The 23223-nt window shown below is 38.4% G+C and overlaps 2 protein-coding genes across 15 annotated transcripts in view; one reads left to right on the forward strand and one right to left on the reverse strand.

Moving 5' to 3' along the window:
- Window positions 1-23223, forward strand: part of RBIS (ribosomal biogenesis factor) — a 424391-nt gene that overhangs the window by 144488 nt on the left and 256680 nt on the right. The gene's annotated exons all lie outside the window — the stretch shown is intronic.
- The window catches only part of RALYL (RALY RNA binding protein like), a 404493-nt gene that overhangs the window by 7217 nt on the left and 374053 nt on the right, over window positions 1-23223 (reverse strand). For 8 of the 12 annotated variants that reach the window (XM_075743808.1, XM_075743805.1, XM_075743801.1 and 5 more), the window contains 2 exons: window positions 18136-18249; window positions 13394-13572 (listed from right to left, as the gene is read on the reverse strand). The exons of 1 other annotated variant lie outside the window; for it this stretch is intronic. In XM_075743808.1, coding sequence (XP_075599923.1) covers window positions 13394-13572; window positions 18136-18249 — 293 coding nt within the window. Of the gene's footprint in view, window positions 1-13393; window positions 13573-16037; window positions 17177-18135; window positions 18250-23223 lie in introns of those variants that run through there. 3 more of the 12 variants (XM_075743806.1, XM_075743802.1, XM_075743803.1) reach the window with 2 other exon arrangements.

Here is a 23223-nt window from a genome sequence, read left to right on the forward strand (position 1 = left end):
TGCAAGCCCCATTAAAATGCAGCTGCTGCATCGTCCTCTCACTCACAACACTGGTCCTCATACTTGCATACCTCAGACTGCAATCGTAGCACGATTGCTTTGATTGCATCTGATGCTCACTCCTATACTGTTATCTGTACAACCGAGAATACTGAATCCAGGTCCACAGATGCTACTGCTATGTCCTCTAGGATGACATACTCTGTTTCATATCTAATAATATTTCTGATTATGAAATGTACTTTCTGGACAGCCAAGGAAGTAAAAAGCTGAATCTGTTTGCAGAACAGACTATTTTAAAAAAACCTCAAATTTTGGTTAGCCCTTATCAATCCAGATATTTCCCTAAAATGAAAAGTCAGGATGTATTACACAAAGTAGTAGTGCAAATTGTCATTCTGTTTATTTGCTGCGTCTAACTCAAGTGCAAACCCCAGTAATTTATGTTTGTAAGGTGCCATGGGGGGATGCACTTCTACTGGCTTTTACACAGCATTTATCATCATGAATGGAAATCCACAAGCAACGAACAGGGCTTACCAAAGAACCTTGAATTTGTATTAGTTATCACGTTGGCTCCATGGCTGTGTTCATTGAAATATACCTTGCATTGTCCCTTGATTTAAAGCATGAAATCTCTGATTAAGCAACACAGTTATATCAGCAATTTAGTAGAATGCCCCCATATGAAATGTATACAGTCAGTTTATTAGGTGTTAGCAGGGGAAGGGGAATGTGCATTACGGGTTTGCTGATGTCATTTGTACCACTTGTAAAACATGACAGACAAAAATTATGGCACTAAAGCAAAACTTTATAATGAGCTGGTGATAGAATAGTCACTGCATATAACAAGTAGGAGGAATTGTACAGTTTTGTAAATATTAATAAAGAATAATTAAAGGAAGCAATTGCACTTTCTTTAAACCTTTCTTCAAATGATGAAACCTAATAATTATTTTTGTACTCTGTCAATCATACTTTAATTGCTGAAAACACTACAGAATCGTTTTTCTGTTCAGTGAACAGTTTAATTGCTCTGAAGTGTTAGTACTTATGTGAGTACATGTGAGAATGGCTGTTTTATTCATCAGTGAAAACAAACTTCTATCTATCTCCTTTGTATTAAAATGCTCTGTTTCACTTGCTTGCCCGATAAAAATCAGCAGGAAGAATGAGATAGCCTTATCAAATACTTATTTTTCCCCTAGACCAAAATATCTTTTCTTTCTCAGAATTCTGTTTAGGCAGCTTTATGATGAATACTGTTGAGTGTTGTGGTGGAGACAGGATCTAGTTTTTGGAGTGCCAGTGAGAACATGTTGCAGTTGAGATAATCGTCAGGTGTGACGTTGAAGGAATGACTTTGGAATTAGAGTCACCATGGTCATTTGAGAGCTTTGCTGAGAGCAGCTATGAGGGCGACAAGGAGGCAGAAGGAAAGAAGTGGATCTGTCCACCTCACTTTATTCTGTGGGCTTTCCTCCTTCTCTACTGCCTTTTGCAGCAAAATCTTCCTCTAAAAGGTCCTTTTTAGCCGTAGATGAAGACACTGGGACTAGTAGTGTAGTTTCTGTTAATGGTGGGAGGGATCTGAAGCTGGAGGCATTGGACCATCTGCAGAGCATGGGATTGGCTGTGAGATCTCCAAGCAGGAGAACGTGGAAGAGGTGGGAAAGTGGTGCTTTCACAAAACTTGCTGCCCTGAAGCCTTTACTCAGAATATACTCATAAGGCTACCCCACAGTGAAACCGTGCTCCCACCACCACCACCACTCCATTTCATGTTCTCTCTTGGCTGATATACAGTGAGATTGGGAATGCCATGAAAGCCAAACCACAGTAAGACCTCACTAATGCTGCCCAAAGATTTCCCTCAGCTTGCACTAGTGTGCCTTGAGAGCAACGCAACGCCTTGTTTGGGATCCAGTGCCAAATATAGCAAAGGGGAGAATGTCCCACTTTCCTTTAACCCTGAATATAAGTGGATATTCACAGCGAATTCCCAGAGGTATGACTCTCATTGGAGACCACTAGGTGTTTCCTGCTTCTTGGGATGGGGCCTGGTCCATGAGGAGCAAGTCTAACCGAGTCTTAGCAGGATCCATGGTAAGGACCATCCTTGATCATTCTGAATGTCAAAAAGGAGATGGTTTTAGGATGCAGAATGCGGTCAAAAAGTTGTAGAATAAAGTTCCTACTGATTTAACCTCTGCTCCACGTGGGGAGCAGGAATTACCCTGTGTGAGGTGGTGGTCCAATTAGTATGAATGCCAAAGGCAATAGTTCCTGTCTGACCGATGCCAAGGGTGCAGGTTTGAATACACAGATTAATGTATAAAGGAACTACTTAAACTTGTGCCCTTAGGCCATTCACTATGTCTACACTTTAAGTGATATGTTTTTAAAATATGTGAAAGTAGCTTAAACTAATTACACAGAAAGCACCTGCTAAACTTTGCCAGTGTTGCCAAATTAGAGTTTAGATAAGTATCAAAACCAATAGTGCAACCATGCAGGAAAAAGAAATTGTACGCAATGATGGTAATGAGATCAAGAATGTCCTATCTAATCAACGGGAGATTTTTCAGTTACTTGGAGGCAGAAGTTTTACTCATCATAAAGACCAGGTGGAGTGAGGTAAAAAGCAAATTAACAGAGAAGGAATGGAGAGGAGAGCTTGCTGGAGGAAGCAGCTGGAAGCATTTAGCGTGAGATGACAGAGATATTGGGAAAGCTCAGAGTAAAACAGGAAGGAGGAGAGGGATGAGACTAACAATGGTGCACAACAGATACTTATATGTTGATAGTAGTGTTCTGAATTAAGACAGTCAATTAAACATACTGGATGTAGAGTTACCCGCAAAAGACTGTTACCTGTGAAAGACTTGGTTTGGGAATGTGATCCAGATGGAAATGACAATAAAAGCTGGTCCTATTTTAAACAGGTTTTGCTTGGTATTTTCCTACATAATACTTATTTGAATGCAAAGTGCATAGAAGTGCATAACATTTCTGTTTTATGTGGATGTCAGGAGACATTCCTTTAAAAACAAAAATTACAAAGCAAAATGGTGGACTTGGAGTTACGCTGTGGTCTGCAAATGGTGCAGAATAATCTAATAGTTGAGAAGGGATTAGTATAATCCTGCAAAGAGGAAGCAGAGAAGAATTTAGCCTTTTGATTCTCTGTTTATTGGAGCTGGAACACAACTTACTCTTTTTGAAAGACATTATAAAACTGTAGTCTACTTTTAGAAATCAATAACAACAACAATTTGGAAACTCCAGATACACATATCAGCATAACAGGCTGGCTAAGATGGCATGTGAGTAACTTCCAAATCTTCATTTTGGCAGACTGAGCTTGTTTTATTCCTCACTGATTGCTTTTTTGTTGAAATGGCAATTACACTTCTATCACCTTCTAAATAACTTCCCTTTTCTGAGGTCCATAAACGCCTATGTACAGATAAATTCAATCTGCCTTTCATGTTTTGGTATTAATCATGCAGAAAATCTTCTTAGTAACACATTTATATTTTCTCAGAAAACTAAGACCTTTTGGAATAATTGGGTCACTAACTGCAGTGGCTCTGCAATTTGTACTGAAAAAAATAAAAACAGATTTAAAATTTGTGTCTTTTTATATGGAAAAATAACAACCTTTTGGCTTTTCAATGTTTACCTCTCTTTACTTGCATGAAGACTTTCCACAGAAAAATGTTTCCTCTGAGGGCTTTTCATTCAGCATTCTTGAGGCTCAAGCATACTGATAAAGCCTGTGAAATGAGTGTTTTCTAGGGGAACTAAAGCTATTTACTTTCAAAGACTGACACACCAGGAAAAAATATGTGTGATGCATGGCACTCGCTCAATTTCAGTTAAATCTAAGAATTTGAGGATTAAGCTGATATAGGCTCAAATCCATAGCCAGAGACCCAATGGCTGGCCTGAGTTGTTGCGGAGGATTTCAGTGTCCCAGTGAGACCCTAAAAAACACCAGTGTCCCCTTCCCAGTCTCTCACCACTTTCCCACTGTACCTTGTACTGCTGCTTTGGTATCTATGCTAGGTTACTATTCGGATGCCTATTCTCCCTACGCAGGACTGAGGAATGTCGGTTGCAAATAATGAGTGAACCAAGCCCTGCCTAGCACCTATCACAAGTCATCCAAAGACTATTGGAGTCAACCAAAATACAGGGAGGTAAAAGAAGAGTGAATCCACCAGAATCAGTGAAAATTAAATTGTTAAAAATACTCAGGGGTGGAAACAGAAATCAGTCTTCATATTTAAATTGTTGAGTTACTTCAATTAAATCTGATGTTTCTTTACCAGCCGTAAGTTACAGCAAAAAGCTTGTGATCTTTTTTATAAGCTGCCATCACCGTCCCCTGAAAAGGGATCTAGGTTTGCTTCTGGGTGGTAAGAGTTTGACTGTCCTCATTTCTGTGCTGCATTCAGTGATTGACTCTATGCTCATAAATTTTAGGCTAGCAAAATCTATGGATTTACTTAGAAAGAATAAACATAACCAGGCCACTAATACTGAATAGTAAGGTCAATTACATTGTATCAGAGAAGAATTAATCTCATTTAGGCAAGTATTTTGTTTACCTGTGTGAGAGAATTTTTGGCCTAATCTGACAGCATTATTTTCCTCTGAATGGATTCATAGGTTGGTTGGTGGGTTTTTGTTGGTTTGTTGTTTTTTTTTTTTTTAAAAAGTTGGAGGCACAAAAGAATTTTTTGACAGTTGAAGCTGTGCCAATAAATTCAATATTTTGATGGCTCAAAACCGTCAAGCACCATGACTATCTTATTCTTATCCAAAAGCTTACGAAAAACACACAGTCCTGACTAAAAAAACCCAACAAAACCAACCAAACAAAGCACAAAAATGAATAATGAATACTAAATAATGACAAATCTACTGACAGTGGGCCAACAAGAAGCAGAGTCCCCATTCTCCCCAAAAATAGCTTAGAAAGCACACAAAGCTACCCTTTCAAAACAGGTCTACAGGAAGGCAGTGCATGAGCTTAACACAAAGCACTTAGACAATTTCTAAAAAAAAATTACAACATATTAAGCAGTAATCAGAAATTCTTTTATCTATCAGATATATCGCTAAGATCTGAACCATGATAGTGTTTCCAAATAGACATATCATCAAACTTCCACAAGGCTGTAAATTGCACGTGCAAGCCAGCGCTTTGCATTGACAGTCATTTGCTAAATAAGAATATTTAGGACTAACCTCATGCAGCACTGGCCTATAACCAGCCATTGCTTCAGGTTGTCTGGGGTAGTCTAAGTACCAGAATTTTGTGATCAGTTCTTACAGCGGTTCTCAGGGAATAAAGTAAACAACCTCCCCCCCCGCCTCCATTTAATATTTATACCAAATTATTGTCTCGGAAAGGATGTACCCCATTTAAACTGCCAAAGAGAGGTGGTTCTTCTGTGCTCAGTGGGATTGACAGGGAGAAGATGACATACTTTTCCTGCCCTTGCTGTATGTGCCTGGGCATTATGCTGGAAGCTGCTGGCAGGGTTTATGAATGTTCACCCTGCTGGGTCTGAAGGGATCTGTATGCCTTGCATATAGAAAGATCTCAAAAAGAGAGGCCATGCTAATAATTCTTAGCAGAAAATGTAGGAAGTTAAATGATGACTGAAACTTCAGGCAGGTCAAGACTAATGGCGTGGTAGAATGAAAAGGTAAAACAAATTCATTGAAGAGTATGTTTCATGTTGTTCAATGGGCAAAAATAAAATTTGCAATTTTCTTGACTGGAAGGCATAGAATTTTTATAAGTTTAAACTATATATTTGCGGAATGCTCCTTTCCCACATGTTGGCTGTAGGCCCAAAGGCACTTATTGGTCTGACCCCAGAAGGAGTCTCCATGCACATTCAATCTGCTGAGCTGCATTGCCCACCACACTGGCTCAGTGGCAAAGCTGAAAATGGGACCCAAACTTCCTAATTCCCCATCCTTTGCTTATAAAAGAGATCAATAGAAGTAGAACCCACATTCTTTTCAAGCTTTTTACACCAACTCTGTAAGATTCTAATGGCTGTAAATTAATTATATTATTTACATTATAAATGTTTTAAAAGATTTATGCTTTTGAGTTTTTTGTTTTAATTTGGGACTAAATAATATAGGGCAGATTCAGAGGAATAGATGTGAAAGGTGAGGAAATTATTTTGCTCGTTCATTTTACAATTTGCAATTACAGGCAGGGAAGTCTAGTAGAAAGAGAGACACAGAGTGCATGATAACAGCGCTCGCCTTTTCTGCAGGTTCCCATGTGATACATAGGGGATAGGATGTAAATAATAATTAGAAAAATATTACATAGTCAGTCAGGAGTAACCTGGTTAAAACCCCGAACACCACTTAGAAAGTCTTCCTCTGAGAAATCGACTGCCAGGAAAAATGGGGAGGAGGAGCTGGTAGCAAGGCCTTTCCAATGACTCATACAACAGCGTGTGAACAACAAACACGTCTACTGTGCTACTGCATATATTAAATATAACAAAAGGGCATGTCAGGAAGTTTCTTACAATTTTTGATTTCATGACATGCTTTTATTACTTTCTCCATTTTTTCAGTCACAGGTTATTAGATTTACTGCAGCTTTGGAAGGTACAACACATTAGTATCTGTCGGGTATGCTGCCCCAAATGACTTTCTTAGCTTGCTCAAGTACAAACATCTTGCACTGATATTTATCAAGTGAACACAATCTTTTACCTATTCATTTGTCTTAGGAATGAAGAGCTTCATGTTTCCACTGATACTGAAAGCAAGATTTCAATGAAGTCCAAAATGTTCAGTGCATTGAAAAGAGTAAATTTTGCTTGGTCTCAATAATATTTAAAATAATCTAAATAAGATTTCTGGCACAATGTCGCTTCAGCCATTACCATTAATTAGAACTTTTGTCCTTTTTTTTTTTTTTTTTTTTTGTAATTAGTACTCTGTATAAGTGCACTCAGCAAGCTGCAAATTGTCAAAGTAGCTATTGATCTTTTTGACATGCCTAATCAGCCTAATTCTGCTGATAATAGAAGAGTCAGTCTGGTCAGCTCTGATGCTATTGACAGAAAAAAATGTGTCTAAAAGGGCAATGAAAAATGCCGTTTGATTACAATAATAAATTAAGTATTATCAATCCTATCACATAGTCACATATTTGATCAATCTTGCTATTTGAGATATGCAAAGTTGGGCTTAAACTACATGAAATTAATCAGACAAATTTTTATGCCTTTTCTGTAGATCTTATTCTACTCTCTGCTGAGTATTTTCATTGTTGAATTCTCATGCAAAATAATCAAATTAAAGAAAATGTCACTGTTTCATACAGATTTGATTTAATTACTTTAATTTCCCTTTAACTACTTATAGGAGAGGAAAATGTTTTATTGACCTCTAGCCAAAGTACTAGTTGGTTCCATTGATTTAAATAGTATTTGCATCAATTCTCACAAGAAATATAGCTATATCGTATCATAATGTTTTTACTTTTGCATAATGAAACTCTGCAGCAAGAGGATTATCCTGAGTTTTTTGTCTGTGGCAGTTTCTGGTATGTGAGTTTGAAACATGATTCTCTATCAGATGTTAGAAACAAATCTGATTGATAGACTGAAAACATGCAGTGCAGAGGTGGAGGAAAGGACAAGAGTAAAAGGTGAAATATCATTGAGAGGTAAATGTAACTGAAATATACTTAATAGAAAGGGAACTATAATTGTTGTTGAAATAACTGCAGTAAATCTACATTGTAACCAGAACTGGGTCTTGTATAGTCTCTGTACTTTTTGTTTCTGATTGATATAATTTAATAAAGATGCCTCTCAAGACATCTCATTAAAGGTGACTCATTATTGTGGAACTCCCATTTAATGCTTGTGTGGCTTCATTATCTTTAGCATAGCTACTCCAGCATAAAATCACAATGCTGCAACTGTGAATTCATCCTTCAAATTCCAACCAAGCACTAACCAGAGTCTGATCTGAGTTATGATACTATAAATCTGTTGTATTTGAAATCATTGGGATCACGTGCTCCACCAGAAAACACTGTTTGCTCTACTGAATGCTTAACTACTGAACCACCACTGTGCTATTATTACTATAGTTATTTATTATGAAAGGCTGACAGTTTGATAGAAACTATTCTTCTCAGGCAATGTAATATAGATATGAGTGCTTGCGTATAAGTCATTCCAATTAATTAGTTTGTTGGTATTTTATTAAGCATTAACTGAAAGTGATTTTTTTCTTCCAAATCTACAATACCTCAGGTTTTCAGCTAATTAATTGGATGCCACCTTCGTTATTTACAAAGGGATTGTGATGATAAGTTATAGTTCATTTTGAGCCAATGCTTCCTTGATGATTAATTAGCGCCATTTGAAACAAGTTCAGAGAAGTTCTATGAACTGCCCCGGGCCTGCACTGGGCTGTCCAGCCGCTAAGCGAGCAGAGTCAGGGCACCGCCGCGCACACTTAATTCAGAAATGCTGTTCCTGCGTGCTCTCAGCAGTGCACACGCTGCTAATGCTGCTTCGAGAAAGGAGAAGGAACTTGTTTTAGAGGCGCTGAGGCCAAGCTGCTTCTCAAATACCAAAACGTGTGTTGGGCTGCGCTGCAAAGGTAGCTTTTCTGCTCTCCACTGTGCAGCCACAGGAATCGGAGGACGCTATTGGCTTTCTTTCTCACTCCTTAAAATTTAAAGCTGTGTCAGGCACCTGAAAACTGCTTGATATCATTGATGACTTGTGTTCCAATGTTTTGTGGCCTGTTTGTGATTTGTGTGTGAGGTGAATTTAGTAAACATGAAGATCTTTCTCCCTAAGAGCTTGTTTTCTTTAAGGTGAGATGGGAAGCTGCGTATGTGTGTTGCTTTCGTCAAGGTGTGATTGAGGGACAGTTTAGATTAAAGGCATAAGAATGGGTGTGTGCTCACTAGGAGGGAGCACAAAGATTTTTAATTCACTGCAACTAGAAACTATTCAGTGTAAAAAAGCCTGACTCATGAGTCCAGGAACATCTGGGATAACCAGCTACTAGGTTTTCTATAGAAAAGGAGCAAAGGAAACAGACCTGAAGTTTTCATTCACTCCAGCTGTCTCTCATGATCAATTAAGTGACATGAGGTACAGAGTAAGCTCAGGAGTTACATTCCAACTTAGTGTTTATTTTACGTGTATATAGCTACAATATATTATTACATGCCCTTGTACGAGGGGCAGTGAAGGCCAATGTGTAAGAGCAGGTTGGTGAGAAGCATATGACATTCTTCACTGAGCAAGTTGAAGTCAACTGTTTGACTCAGTCTCTCCTAGCATATCCGTACGTAGCTGGATCATATATCTGAAATCAACATTTAAACAACTTTTCAGTATGTCAAGGCAGCAAAAGTCTTTGGGGATTGTTCTAAAAAATCATCCTCAAGCTGAAGTGTCTGCAGCACTGGAGACACTGAGACACATTTGTGGGCAAACAGTCAGTACAAAAGAAACTTTCCCAATATGTGAATGTTTGATGGCTGTAGCAGATACTTCAAATGCAGCATGTCTTCAGTTAGAGTTCAGATGGACAATCAAGCTATAGTGGCATAAAAATTTTTCACACTTCAGCTGAGCCATAATGACTGTTTGTGGGTGTGTCTTTAGTCCATAGAAAATGATAATGCAGGGATGAACAACATCCTGATCTAAATGGTGGATGAGGAAGGTGTGCAGCTGTTTAATGTGATGTGTTTTTGTGTGTGCAGCCAGGCAGGAAAATGAAGAGGCTAAAGCCTCCCTAAATACATGCCTGACTTAACTCAGACTGCAGGCTAAACTACTTCGCATTTCTTTACAGTTGGTCTAGGCTGAAAGCAGGCATGGGGACAGCTGCCATCATTCAGTTAATGTGCAGTAACCTGTTCCTCCAAATAGACACTGTGTGAATTCAGAGAACTGATCCTACTACCTAAACCCACAGCGTATGTCCTGCATAGTCACTTCCTTTGCAAGTTAGAATTAGAAATAGAGAAAGATATTTTTGAGTCCTCTAGTCCAAAGATGCAGCCCCACGTACACAGATTGAGAGGCTCCGTTCTGGCAGCATCTGCATCGGGACTCTGGCAGTGGGTCTGTCCTTATTGAACACTTCCCTTTACTGGCAGCCTTAGGGCTGGTCACAGGGGAAACAAAAAAGAGACAATAGTATTGCGTTCAGCAAAAAGAGTCCTGCAGCAGGTTATTGGCAAATACCTTGGCAGGAGATTTACAGCGAAATATGAAGCACTGCAAAAAAGGTTAAGATCTAAATTTAAGTCATGTTTCTCTCTCCCTGTAATAATATTTTTCAGACTAGTGGACTCACAAGCAATTTTTGGTGCTGAACTGACTTCAGAATACTAGCTATGTCCATTTCAAATGTTTTTTCTATTTGCTTTGCTGCTCTTAGTGATGAAAGAAAAAAATTTTTTTCCATCATCATCCTAAATCTCTTTAGCTTTATATTTGGAAAAGATTATGGATTTCATTAAAAATTGCTCTTTGGAGGAGTATTTCTCGTTCTGAGTCCAAGGTTATGTTTTTACACATGGAAAGTTTGTCCTAACTGTTTCATGTTTAATACTTTCCATGCTTAAAAAACCATTTTTTTCCCCTCAAATGAGTTATAACTGGCTCCATTCCAAAATGACACATTTGCTATTAGTCAGCTCTTTTTTCCTAAATAATTTAGTTTTCATGAAACAGAACAACAACTGTTAGGACTTCTTGTTTTATAATCAGGTTATCTATCTACTTTACTTTTCACAAAACAGAGGGAAATGCCAGATAGCAGGGCACAGAACAGGTAGAAGCAAACGGCAATCCCAAGTATTCCTGCTGGGGTATTCACTATACATTCCTACTGAGGTATACACTATAAAACTGATAGCATTCTTATTGACTTTCCAGTTATACAGCTATGAATGATTGGAGTGGAAAGTAAAACTTATAGGAAATGTTTATCTACATAAATATATGTAAGTATAAGTGAAAAACAGAATAAATTACAATATGCATCATAAACTACCAGCTTCATATTATAATGGTACTGGCCAATACTACTGAGTGTTTGGGTAAAAGCTGTAGAGGAAAAATGCACAGTTCAATTTATAATTGCCTCTCTGTGGGAAACACCCATCGCCCGAGATTTCTTTGAATTAATCCTTTGTAGAGCAATCCTTTATCCCATCCATAGCAGTTTTTCATTCATTGATCTCCCTAGGCTTTGCAAAAGAAAGAAAGTGTTATTATCCCATCGTAGCAGGGAGGAAAACTAATGTGAAGTGGCCTCTTCCAAAGCTTGAGGAAAATGGCAAGAGAGAATGAAAAGTACAGGATTTTACATCAGTGCAATCTTGGTTCTGAGCTTTAAAGTCTACAGTACTGCCAACTTCTTGGCTAGAGGGTCCCAGTGTTTGGGAAGGCGGAAGGCACTGGCTCCACTGCCCTGTCATTGGGATGGGCTGCACCTGACCAAGATGATGCACATAAACGCTCTTCCTTGGCCTTTCCTTGCTTCCAACAATGTTTGGGTTGGGGGGGATATCATCCATGAGCGCGAGGGCGCAAGGCAGAGGACATCACTCAATGTGCAGTGAGCCACCTCCTCCTGGCACTCAAGGCGCTCAGTCATGGCATGCAGAGAAACTGGAGCTGGTTCCCCCCATGCTTAGATGTGTGGCTCAGACCTCTGAGCTGTCTTTGGAGCTGTGTCTGCAACACACTGCACTTCAACTAATTCCATAATGTAAATCTTGGAAAGGCTTTTTAACTTGGAAGCAGCGTCGTGCAAATGCGGCTGTGCCGAATCTAAAGTTTCACTGCTAATGAAGTCTTCCTGTGCTGTTTGCTTTTTAGAAACTTTCCTACTTATGCCTTTGATAGATGAAAAATTTCTTCTACATCATTCTTCATTATATAGTGTAGATATATGCTAAATATGTCATACCCACAGGGTGAAATGACAGCACTGAACAATCAGAGGCTAATATACCGTGCGTTAACTTCCCCACTTCGTTGTCTGCGGTGGGGAGTCTGACACCTAATTAGTGCAAAACCCACCAGACTTGTTAAACTATGGACACTGTTTTTGCTAATAACACTTCAGGTGATCAGGTATTAGCCATGGTAAGATATTATATGTACAACTATTTATTACAAAATTTCAACTTCCTACAAATTCAGAGTGGTGACTTACAGACGTCCCTCATATCTCTATCGCAGAACCTGTTCCTTTGAGAAAAAGTGATAATGTCATCTCTTCTACATCACATGTTAAAAGATGAGGGGATTCAGGTTGTAATAGCTTTTCCTGTGCATAATACTATTCAGGATTTGTAAATTTAAAAGGGCCTTGTGCTGGCTAAAGGGACACAAACCCTCAAATTAGCAGTAGGTTTAAATTGTGTTTGCAGTAAGCAGTACAAAACACTGATTATTCACATGTCCTGTCACTCCAGACTTGGTGTTGGTTCAGCCCATTGCTGACTGACTTCTGTTGGCTTCACTGAACCGTTTTTACAGTGCAGACACGATTAAATCTGTGTCAGAAAGCAAGCAGGGACAGTGACACTGAGCAACAGAAATGATTTCGGCTCAAAGCAGAATATGAAAGCTGGGAAGAGAGGGTGAGTATTATTGAGTCTAAAACAATGTGACTGATCCATTCTTATTAGGAATGAATAAAAAAGTATAAATTTGACTTTCAAAATATTTTTTAATGTTTCTCTAGAAGAACTTAGAAGTTTAACAACACACTGGGCACTTCGTGAAAAGTGCAGGCTCAGGCTGAAAACCCAAATATTTAATAGCCAAACATTTCTTAAGGAAAAATCCTTCCATCAAAAAAATCTGTAGCTGTCAAGGCAGCCTGCAGAAGATATATGTGAAAGATACACATGGAAGGCAGGGAACTGGGAATTATGGGGAAGCACATGTTTACTAATGAGAAAGTTCTCCATTCTAGAATCTTATTTAATTTTGAAATGCTCCAGTTAAAAAAAAAAAAAAAAGCACAACATATTTTCCTTTCTCATCTACATTTCAGTAAATGTAAAATTATAAATGTAAACCAATTTAAAGTACATTTAATTTCCTTTCTAAAATCACCAAGTGTAGTCAAATATATTTTTCTTTTAGTTTATCCTCAGAGGGCTCTAGGCTTCATTGATACCGCAGTGTATGAAGAATTTAGGACTAGGCATTAGTTACAGAACATCACAGTGCTGCTCTGAGCTTATTTTGTTAACCCAGACTGTTGTTTCTCTGTGGTTACTTGTAGCAACTGTATAGACAGACATGGCATGGTTATTCCTTACCAGCTCATTGCTGCCATCCTCATCAAAATCCTCCTCTATCCCATCAGTCATCTCTTCTCCATCCCCATCTGCATCTGGCCCTCCTTCAATTGGCTCTTCTGTAGAGTTATCTGCATTCTCTGATATGCATTCCTCTTGAATCAAATCAGCATTATCTTCCATTTGTTTCTTTTGAGCTTCTGTAAGGAAAACATACTCTATAGAGATTCAGTAACCTTCCCTATTGGTGGCTAAGAAAAGTGCTCTGAGGAAGAAACCTAAGTTTCCCATCTCCAGATGTCCTAGCTTTGTAGAAATCAGTGTGTTAATATCTACCAGGCAAACACGATCAAATCCCTTGTTTTCAAAAATTAATGCATAAAGCAACCATAGTACCCACATGCTCATCTATCCCATGCAGTGGATGAAGGCTTGATTTACCAGCGGATCCAGCTTTTTGATTTTCTGAACTTTACTTTGCTTTGGGATTCTACTTGGCATAGTCACTATGTATTTATTTATTTGTAGCCAATGAGAAGTACATAAATCTCTGTGGTCTGAGAAGCCCAAGGCTGCTAATTGCCAATAAATGGACAAGAATTTGCATAAATTTGCTGTGAATATATCTCAACAACCATACAGATAATCAACAAATCCCTCTAGACCACTGAACATATTTTTTATGGAGTAAAGTAACAGTTTCTCCCTGTTCGTATAATGTGCCAAGGTAACTGGAGGGCTTCCTATAATTTCTGCAAAGCGATGAAAAGAAAGACCAGTTCCATGGAGGCCCAGAAGATCTGTTCTGGTTGACTTAGCACTGATAGCTGCATTGTTGTGATTATGCGTTGCGAGACTCCTGGACGTACTGAGGAACTTCATCCAGCCAGCAGAAATCCAGAGTAGGACTGAGAGAGGAATGACAGAGACAGACTGTCCAGAAGAGTGGTTGGAGGGATCAGAATCTTATTCCTATGCACATCAGGAGTTTAGAAGACAATCTCTATGTACTCAAAGGGAATACAGGCCAGACAATCGGTTGCGTGTAGCTGGAATACGAATGTCTTTTCAGTCTGAGGGTGACAATACTCATCAAGGATCAAATTTCCAGAACAAACCCATTTCTTTCTTTGTAGATTGACTGTTCTGTAACACCAGTAGTGTCGGACAGCCTATGAATCTGCAGATTGCTTGTGAAGCTCTCTATTTTTCAACTCTATGAATATATTACTATTTTACTATAAATTATTACCAGCTGCATATAATATTCAAATCTGCTCATACTTTTCTGTATCATAGTCTTAAACCAAGACATTTGTTTTTCCTTCTATCTCTGCACATTTGTTTTGCATTTTACTTTAATTTCTTCAGCCTTTGTTAGTCTCTGATCCCTCATTTTCAAATTCATTTACTGAACACACATAACAAGTAAGCTTTTCTCCCTTAGTCACATAATTCCTTCAGAAAGATTTTTGGACTTAAAGAATAAAAAGTCATCTTAGATAATTGTTTTGACAGTACTGTAGTCATGTATATTAGTCGAAGATTCAGCCCATGGAGCCTCATCATCCATTGGTAAGGTGCTCTATACAATATCATGCTAGTTATAAGTCATTGCGTTACTCACCTTACTGCACAAGTAAACGTGGATTGAATCAGCTATTCCTACTAGGTCCTGCCCCACCACCTTCTGCCTCGAGCCACTTCTGAGATTAACCCAGCCTTGGCAGTGACAACTGAATCAACTTTGGTCAAGGCTTTCAAAAAAGATTCCTGAAATTATGGACTTAATACACAAATGGGAAAACTTTTAGTATGCAGCTGCTAAAAAATTAGGTCACTTACTTGTCTGAACGAGAACATAGACTGGGTTCTTCAGAGGGGTCTAAATTACCAGCTCAGCTTCTAACTCTTTCGGGCTCTTCTGAGAAACTAAAATTAAGATCCTACCTTTCAGCACCTATCTCTGATATTACAGGGAGAATATTCTCCTCTAACAATTTTTTCACATCAGAACAGCTTCTTATCCCTGGCTTCCTGATCCAGATTTTTACAAAAAAAAGGAACTATTCCTTCAGTTTCCCTACGAACAGGAAATCCTCTTATCTATATTCCCCTTATTGGCATGGTTAGGGGTTGATAATAGTAAAAGACAGAACATCAGCCGTTATTGCAAGGAGAGTTTTCACGCAGCTGTAGAGCAGTAACCAATGTATGGACTGAGCTTGTCCAGCTTGCCTGTTTAACCTGTTGCATTTCTCCAGATGGGTAACTTCTTTTGTAATAATTGTGTATTCTTTGATGAAAGTGATGCAAACTTAAAAACCCAAAAGAGCAAGATAATGGCTTGATTTTTGTTTTGTGTAAATGAGACATCGATCCTCTCTCTGATCCCAGTCTGAGGCCACACCTTCTAGCAGAGGAAAGTAAGAAATAATATTGCCAAACCACAGAGATAGAACAAAATCATCTCACATCTGACACAGAAAATGAAATAGTTCAGGTACTGATGTAGCTTTATCTTATAAAAATCTTTTAGCTGAGGAAGCAATCATCTGCAGACTAATCACCCAGGCTGCATAACCATCTTCATCAGCTCAGGAGATTTAAATAGGGATCCAGGTTTACTGGTATCTTCGAGGTATTTTTTCTCCTCACGCCTTCTGATGAGAGGCAAGGAATATGGGGAATAGGTTTTGCACCTGATGCTTTAAAACATCAACAATTTGAAACTAGTTTTTAATTTCTGAGGAGATTATTCATTGCTTGTTTTCAAAAGGCATAACAGTATGATTCAATACAAATCAACGTTTTCCTCTTTGAGCTGATTTCTATTTAAATGAGTTCACTACAATCCTTTAGCAGAAGTGAAAATTGGATATCAAAGTACAATGACATGCAGGTTGTTTTGCATAGCAATGGATTTTATATGAAAGCTCCCTAAAGTAGGGATGTGCCATCTCAGAGCATTTCAGTACACAAGCGATTCAATGGAGTGCCTTGCAATTACATCTTCACTGATTATACCAACTTTTATCTAACTTGCATAAAGTACAAAATAGAATATAATGAATACATATTGTGTATGGTTCTCCTAAAAGAGATAATCACACTCTGTACTAATGGCTTACCTTAGGTTTGGAAAAAAGCACTCAACTTATTTTGTGGGGTAAACTATAACAGCTGAGGGATTGGTCCTTGTCTGTCAACTTAGAAAATGATTGTAAATAAAAGGTAGGGTTTTTTTTAAAGAGCTGGGTGGGGTTTTTTGTTTGTTTTGGTTTTTTGGTTTTTTTACAACTGTTAACTGCAAAACTTTTTCCTGTAGTGGTCTGCCCTAGGAAGACATTCGTTAGGGTTATTTCTGAATGCCAGCAGAAAACTTCTGGGATCAGAGAGAAACCCCCACAATAGAACAGGAAATACGGCAGGCACTTGGAAACAGGAGGGATCCAGATCTAAATATCTATTTTGCCTGTGTCAGGTTCATGAACCTCAACTGCTAATTCCCACCAATGTTTTAGGCAGTCATGATGGAGCTCTCTTTATGTGTCCTGTTGGGTCTTTTTGACTTCATGTAACTGACTTGAGTTAGGCAAGGGACACAAATTTGAGTGACCACTCACCCAGGCAGCTGTGGATTCTAAGGCAGAATTTCTTTCACACATTTCACACAAAATATATAAACAGTTTTAATCAGAGAATAGAGGGGAAAAAAAAAAAAGAACATTGAGATTTTTCACGAGATAAGGCTTCCATTTCCCCACTGGTCCTCATAAAAATCAGCTTGCTAGTACACAGCTCCTGTACAGAGAAATACCATGTGATTTATGAGGAAATAGTCAAGGAAATACCATAGACAGTGGTAAAAAATGAGATTGTTTTCTATATGTACTGTGGCGAAAATACAACCTTATAAATCCCTTATAACTGCTCAGCATGGCTTTAAAGTGCTGCCAGGTGAGATCATTCAGCTAACAAAATGATCACTGCAATGATAGAAATAAAGATCTTGATTAAAGGAAAAAGTAGTGTTGGACTTTGTCATTCCCAAGGTTTGCCTCAAAACAAAACATTTCAAGCCAGAAAAATGCTGAACTAGAGGTGCAGCTGGTCTTACAGAGATGCCACAAGTTCACACAGTATCTTAGGTTGGAGGGGATCTCTGGACTCTCCATGTCCAACTCCTCTTCAAAGCAGGGCCAAACTCAAAGTTTGGTCCAGGTCCATGGGGCCTTGGCCCAATGAGTTGTGAATGTCTCCAAGGATGGAGCTACTACAATCTGGGCAGCCTCCTATACTGCTTAGTTGCATCTCTTTTCCTTATATCAAACAGGAATTTCCCTTGATGCATCTTGCGACTATTGCCTATTGCCCAGGCAATAATTCCTAATATAGACCATCTAATAATTCTTAATGTGGATAGCACAAACATCCCCAAGGTCAACAACCTCTAACTTAATTCTGTTCAGTCAATTTTTAGTGATGTTTTGTTTCCAGAACATCTAGTAAGAAACTTTCATTTTCTTTTTTTTTTCTTCTCTACTACACTATAGAAAACAATTCTTGAAATGATGTTGCATGCTCTGTGAAGAATATTATTTTATTCTCCCAATAGTTCTACCTGAGAGTTAATTTGCCTTGTTTCATGCCTCCATTATGTAGCAAAATTTCTGGAAGGCTTCTGTTCTCTCTGGTCTGTCTGCCTGACTGATAACTAGGTTCTAAATTAATTCATTTGGCTACAAATTGCTTTCACCTACCTGCTTCAGCTTTTTGCTGCTTTTCGATCTTTTCCAGTCTCCCTAGCAAGGAGTCAATTTTTGTTTTGATTTGGGTTAATTCCTTCTTGATTGTTTGCAACTCATCTGATTTCACTGTGGAAAGAGAGCAAAGATGCATAACATGAAATAAACTATATTTGTAGCCCCTCATGAACAAAACATGCTCTTTTTTTCTTTCCTCTGTAGTACAAAGTCTACTCTCTCATTTTTGTCAGTATTTTTAGAGATTAAACTTTTAGAGCAAAAATTGTTAGTTAAAAATGCTGAATCCTAACAAATCACAGGATTCTAAGCCCTAATGGCAAGAGTTTATGTGAGGTGTATTGCTCTGTAATAAGCATTTCAGGCAAAACATCTCAAGGGCATTCTCAGTAAATCCAAGTATCTTTTACTGAAAAACAGCCTATAGTGAAAAAAATCATTCAAATATGACAGACAGTTCACAGTGTTGCAATGCTATTTTGCTGGGCTATTTTGTAATAATAGCAACAATAGTAAAAAGATCCCTCACAGCAGCAGTAGGCATTTTTCACCAAGAGTGAATGGTGACATAAATGTTAGGAGAGCCAGGAATGCAATGTAATGTTCCAGTCAACAACTTCATTGCAGTAGGTGTTAAGTATTATTGCTTCAAAAGCTTACAGTTCTTGTAATTTCTTGCACTTTGTCCAGCTGTGGATAACTTATGAAAATATTTCTTTTTATGATCACATCCAGGGTCATGGAGGCAACGCTTAAAACTTAAGAGCTGAAATTTCCAAATCTTTGTTGCGTTGCATTATTCTTCATTTATATTCATTATTGCACTCCCATTGTCTAACTTAAGAAGTAACTCCTTTGGAGGTGCTTTGGCTTCAGAAGAAACAGCACTGCAGCACTCATGAATGACCTCATTATTATGGCATTATCAGGTCATGTTTTTAGGCTCAGAAGATAGTCCAAACAAATCCACTTGCCCTGTCTGTGCTAGGATATCATGTTGAAAAGGCCAAGAGGAGGAAATGGGAACCCTGTGCCAGCATGAGAGAAAAAAGCCATTTATAAAGTTCAACAGTAGATAACACAGCTGTCACTCTTACAACTCTTGTAGGAAGAAATGGGCCATCACCTTAAACTGTGAGGAACTGGCAATGGAAAACCACTGAGCAATATTACTAATCCATCCTTACGGTTGCTGAAGGAGGACGTGCATTGACTTTGGTGTGTGCATCCAGAGCAACGGGAGGGCCCTTAGTAAGCCTGGAAAAGGGATGTTCTGCCATGGAGAAGGACACGCACCCTTTCTGTTCAAAGGGTCTCCTTGCTGCATTTTCCCATATCAGTCCCATTCATTGACTTCTGGGCATTTATGTCATCATGGAGTTTGATGGGTATTTTTTATCAGACAGTCAAAATCTGATGATGAAGTGTGCAGGCAGGGTACTGTCTGCCCAGTGGTAGTATATGAGTATGCATTTACTTCAGCCTTATTGCAAACTTGGAGAACATTCACCGAGGTTGAAACCAAGGCTTTGTATCTTAAGAGTTTGGGTCATGTGCATTATAGTTATAACAAGTCAGCTAAAGGCAGTAGGTTGCTATATATGGTACCAAACTTGTTTCATCATGTGCTCACATTGAGAAATTGTAAATCTCGCACTATCATAGGCTGAAACCTTTGATCTCATATTGAATGAATGGTAGGACTCAGAGAACAAAGCTTAAAAGTAACCTTTGTGCTATACCCTTATACGCTATATAGCATTTGATGGAATTTTTCTGTATATTTATAGAGCAAGGCCTTAAAATGTTCTTAGAGAAATATAACGGGTCACTGTCCAATCCCCCAGATCTGTAACAAAACATTAAGATTCTGACAACTGTATATTTAGAAGATTACTGCTTCCCCAGGGGCAGTGGCTGGTCCATGCTGGAGTAGCAAGGCAGCGCAGATTCCAGGGTGAAATGGTGTGAATCTGTCCAATGGAGAATGCTAAGTGTTTGCAGCAAGGTGCTATGAAGCCAGCTGGCACTACATCCCGCGCGGCCAAGCTGTCGTGTTCGGGGTGCTCCCTTGACTGGAGAACAGCAGGCTTGCCGGGGCTAAAAGGTCAAAAGTCAGAAGTGACACTGCAAGGACCTAATGGTATGTGTTCCCAGTCTAAAAAGCAAAGCAGAAAACATTTGCACTTCTGAGTTTGGTAAGGAAACAGGTACATACATAGGGCTACTGTTCAACTCGGGTCAAACCTTATCATTCACGTTTAATGAGGTGATTCCATCATATAGTCAATCACTTCAAGTTAACACTAAACAGAACTGAAAGAAAAAAGGAGAAAGATTTTCAACAGATCTGCACAAGTTCCAGATTTCCACCCTAGTCCCAACATTGTGATGGTGATTATTTGAGTTGATTGCTGTCTTAATTTGTGGGGAATTGTACAAATCTTCAAAATCATTCTAGAGACATTCCACTCTCAGTTATATTGAACTGGGTATTTCTGCGGTAAGCAGCAATTACTAAAGACAAATTATGAAGGGTCCTGATAAACAACAAGCTGAAGATGAGCCAGCAATACACCCTTGTGACAAAGGCAGCCATCAACATCCTGGGCTGCATTAGGAGGAGTGTTACCAGAAGGTTCAGGGAGATGATCCTTCCCCTCTATTCAGCACTTCTGAGGCAACATCTGGAGAACTGTGTCTAGTTCGGGGCTCCCTAGTACAAGAGGGAATGAAGAAGACAAAGCCAGACTCTTCTCAGTAGTGCCCACTAACATGTCAAAGACCACTGGCACAAAAGAAACAAAAGAAAGCATATGAAATTCCATCTAACCACAAGAAAACTTTTTTTCCTGCTTTTTTTTTTTTTTTTTTTTTCCTGTGAGGGTGTTCAAACACTTGCACAGGTGGCTCAGAGAGGCTGTGGACCCTCCACCCTTGGAGATATTAAAAAGCTGTCTGGACACAGTCCTGGGAAACCTGCTGTGGGTGACCCTGTTTGAGTAGGGCAGTTGGACCAGATGAGCTCCAGAGGTGCTTTCCAAACTCAACCATTCTGTGATTCTGTGATTCAGAGATAGAGAGCTTGGGAAAAGCTTCAGCCTTTTTAAGCACAGTGTTATGACAAAGACAAAATGTAAAGATGGTAAATACTGTACTTCAGGTGTCCTGCTATGAGTTTATAAATTCTCCTTTAAAACTTCACAGGCTTTTTTTTTTTTTTAAATTGATCTCAGGCAAGAAATAAAGCAGTTGATAAACATAAAATAAGAAATAAAGCAGTTGATAAACATGAAACCAGAGCTGCGTCTATTCAAAATACCTGTTCATCTGCTTTTCAGTAATAGAATAGGAAAATAAAGTAGCTTACTGCTTTTTTTTTTTTCCTATTAGCAGGTAAGCAAAGGTCAGCAGGTGACAGAAATGCATGTATTGAAAGGGAAATAAATGACTAATGAAATTCTGCAAACACTGGCACCAAAATGGCTAAATAATATCTTCACACCTTTGAAGCAAAAAAGTAAATAAACAGGTGAAATTTGCTGATGACACGAAATTGGAAGGTACCACTTATTTAGAGTGAACTAGAATGAAAGGAGGAGTCAGGTGATTTTAAAAAATGCTACATTAGAAAAAAGATGAAATATAATTGCACTGAAAAAGTCCTACACTTGACTGACTAACAGTAGAACTCCTACTCCTAACATTGAAGCTCATCAACGGAAAAAGATGGTTGCAGAATTATCCTTGGGTTTAGTTGCAATCTCAGTTTGACAATAGGCTATCACTATAATGCAGCCATGAGAAAGAACATGCAGTGCTAGGATGTGTCAAACGAGGGATTGCTAAAGATGGGGAATTACAATGCTGTTGTACAAGGACCTGGTGAGAGCTCATGTGGAATAATGTGTACAGGCCGAACCACTGAATTCTAGCAGGTACAGGAGAAGGGCCATGAAGATGACCGTAAGAATGGAACACCTATAGTGTGACAGAAGAGTTTTGCTTGTTTGCCTGAGACAAAAGAAGCTAAAAGTAACTACAACTTTTAATCTAACACAGTGCTGGCACAACAAATGGACATGAACAAATGAGAAACAAATTTAAGATGGAAATTAGAAGAAACAGAGACAGACAAAACCCAAAACCTAACTAGCTTTAAGGTGGAGCTTAAAGGATTAAATGATGTGGCTGCTTGCAACAGTAAGGAATTAGATTCAGCGACCCTTTCCAGCCCCCTGCCAGGAGTACAAGGGCCTTCCAGAATGCATCTTTCATTGAAGCATCTAGCACCAAAGGAGACAAACTGCATCCAGATCAAAATAAGAGATTTAAAACTGGGGTAAATCACATTTTTAGAAATGAAGGTGCTACTTTTGAATTACATCCATATTTGTAAAACATTTTTTGCCATAACTATAAATTGATTCATCCACAAAGCATGATTAAGATTTCTTTGGAAAGAAATGCCATGTATTTTTATCTAAGCTTTTCATGTTTAATATTAAATATTTTATCACATTGTATTACTTTAGATTTCACTGAAAAAAAGTTTAGCTGATGAAGCTAAATATAAACTATATGAGTCAAAATGAATTAACTTAAAGGCATAATTCAGTAAATATTGTAACATCTTAAGTGTCTACTCCTTAATCTCAAGCACACAGAGTATAAAAAAATTTGATTAATGTTTTCCTCCTGTTTTCAGATGTGTAAAACGAAAGTGCATACTCCAAGAGCTTCAGTTTCTATATTGTCAGAAAAAGCGATTTTTTTCCCCAGTTCTAAATAGCAGTCTGCATCTGCTGTTTCATACCATTAACATGAAGAACTACTTACTATGTGTAGTTACCACACCAACTTGTTTCATTTTATGAGTTACTTCTGATAATGTGGCTAGGCTGATTTATTTTTTTCTAGTCTTTGGAGTTAAAAAGAAAACGAAACATTGTCAACTGATCCTTGAGAAAATATAGATTCAGAAAAGAAATCAAATCCTCCTAACTTATTTTGTGTTTTGGAAGCAAACTTAGAACACATATTGCCACTTTTTGGTAGAACAAGAATTTACTGCCCTGGCAGACA

This window comes from Balearica regulorum, chromosome 2 (assembly GCF_011004875.1).
Source record: "Balearica regulorum gibbericeps isolate bBalReg1 chromosome 2, bBalReg1.pri, whole genome shotgun sequence".
Taxonomy (NCBI): domain Eukaryota; kingdom Metazoa; phylum Chordata; class Aves; order Gruiformes; family Gruidae; genus Balearica; species Balearica regulorum.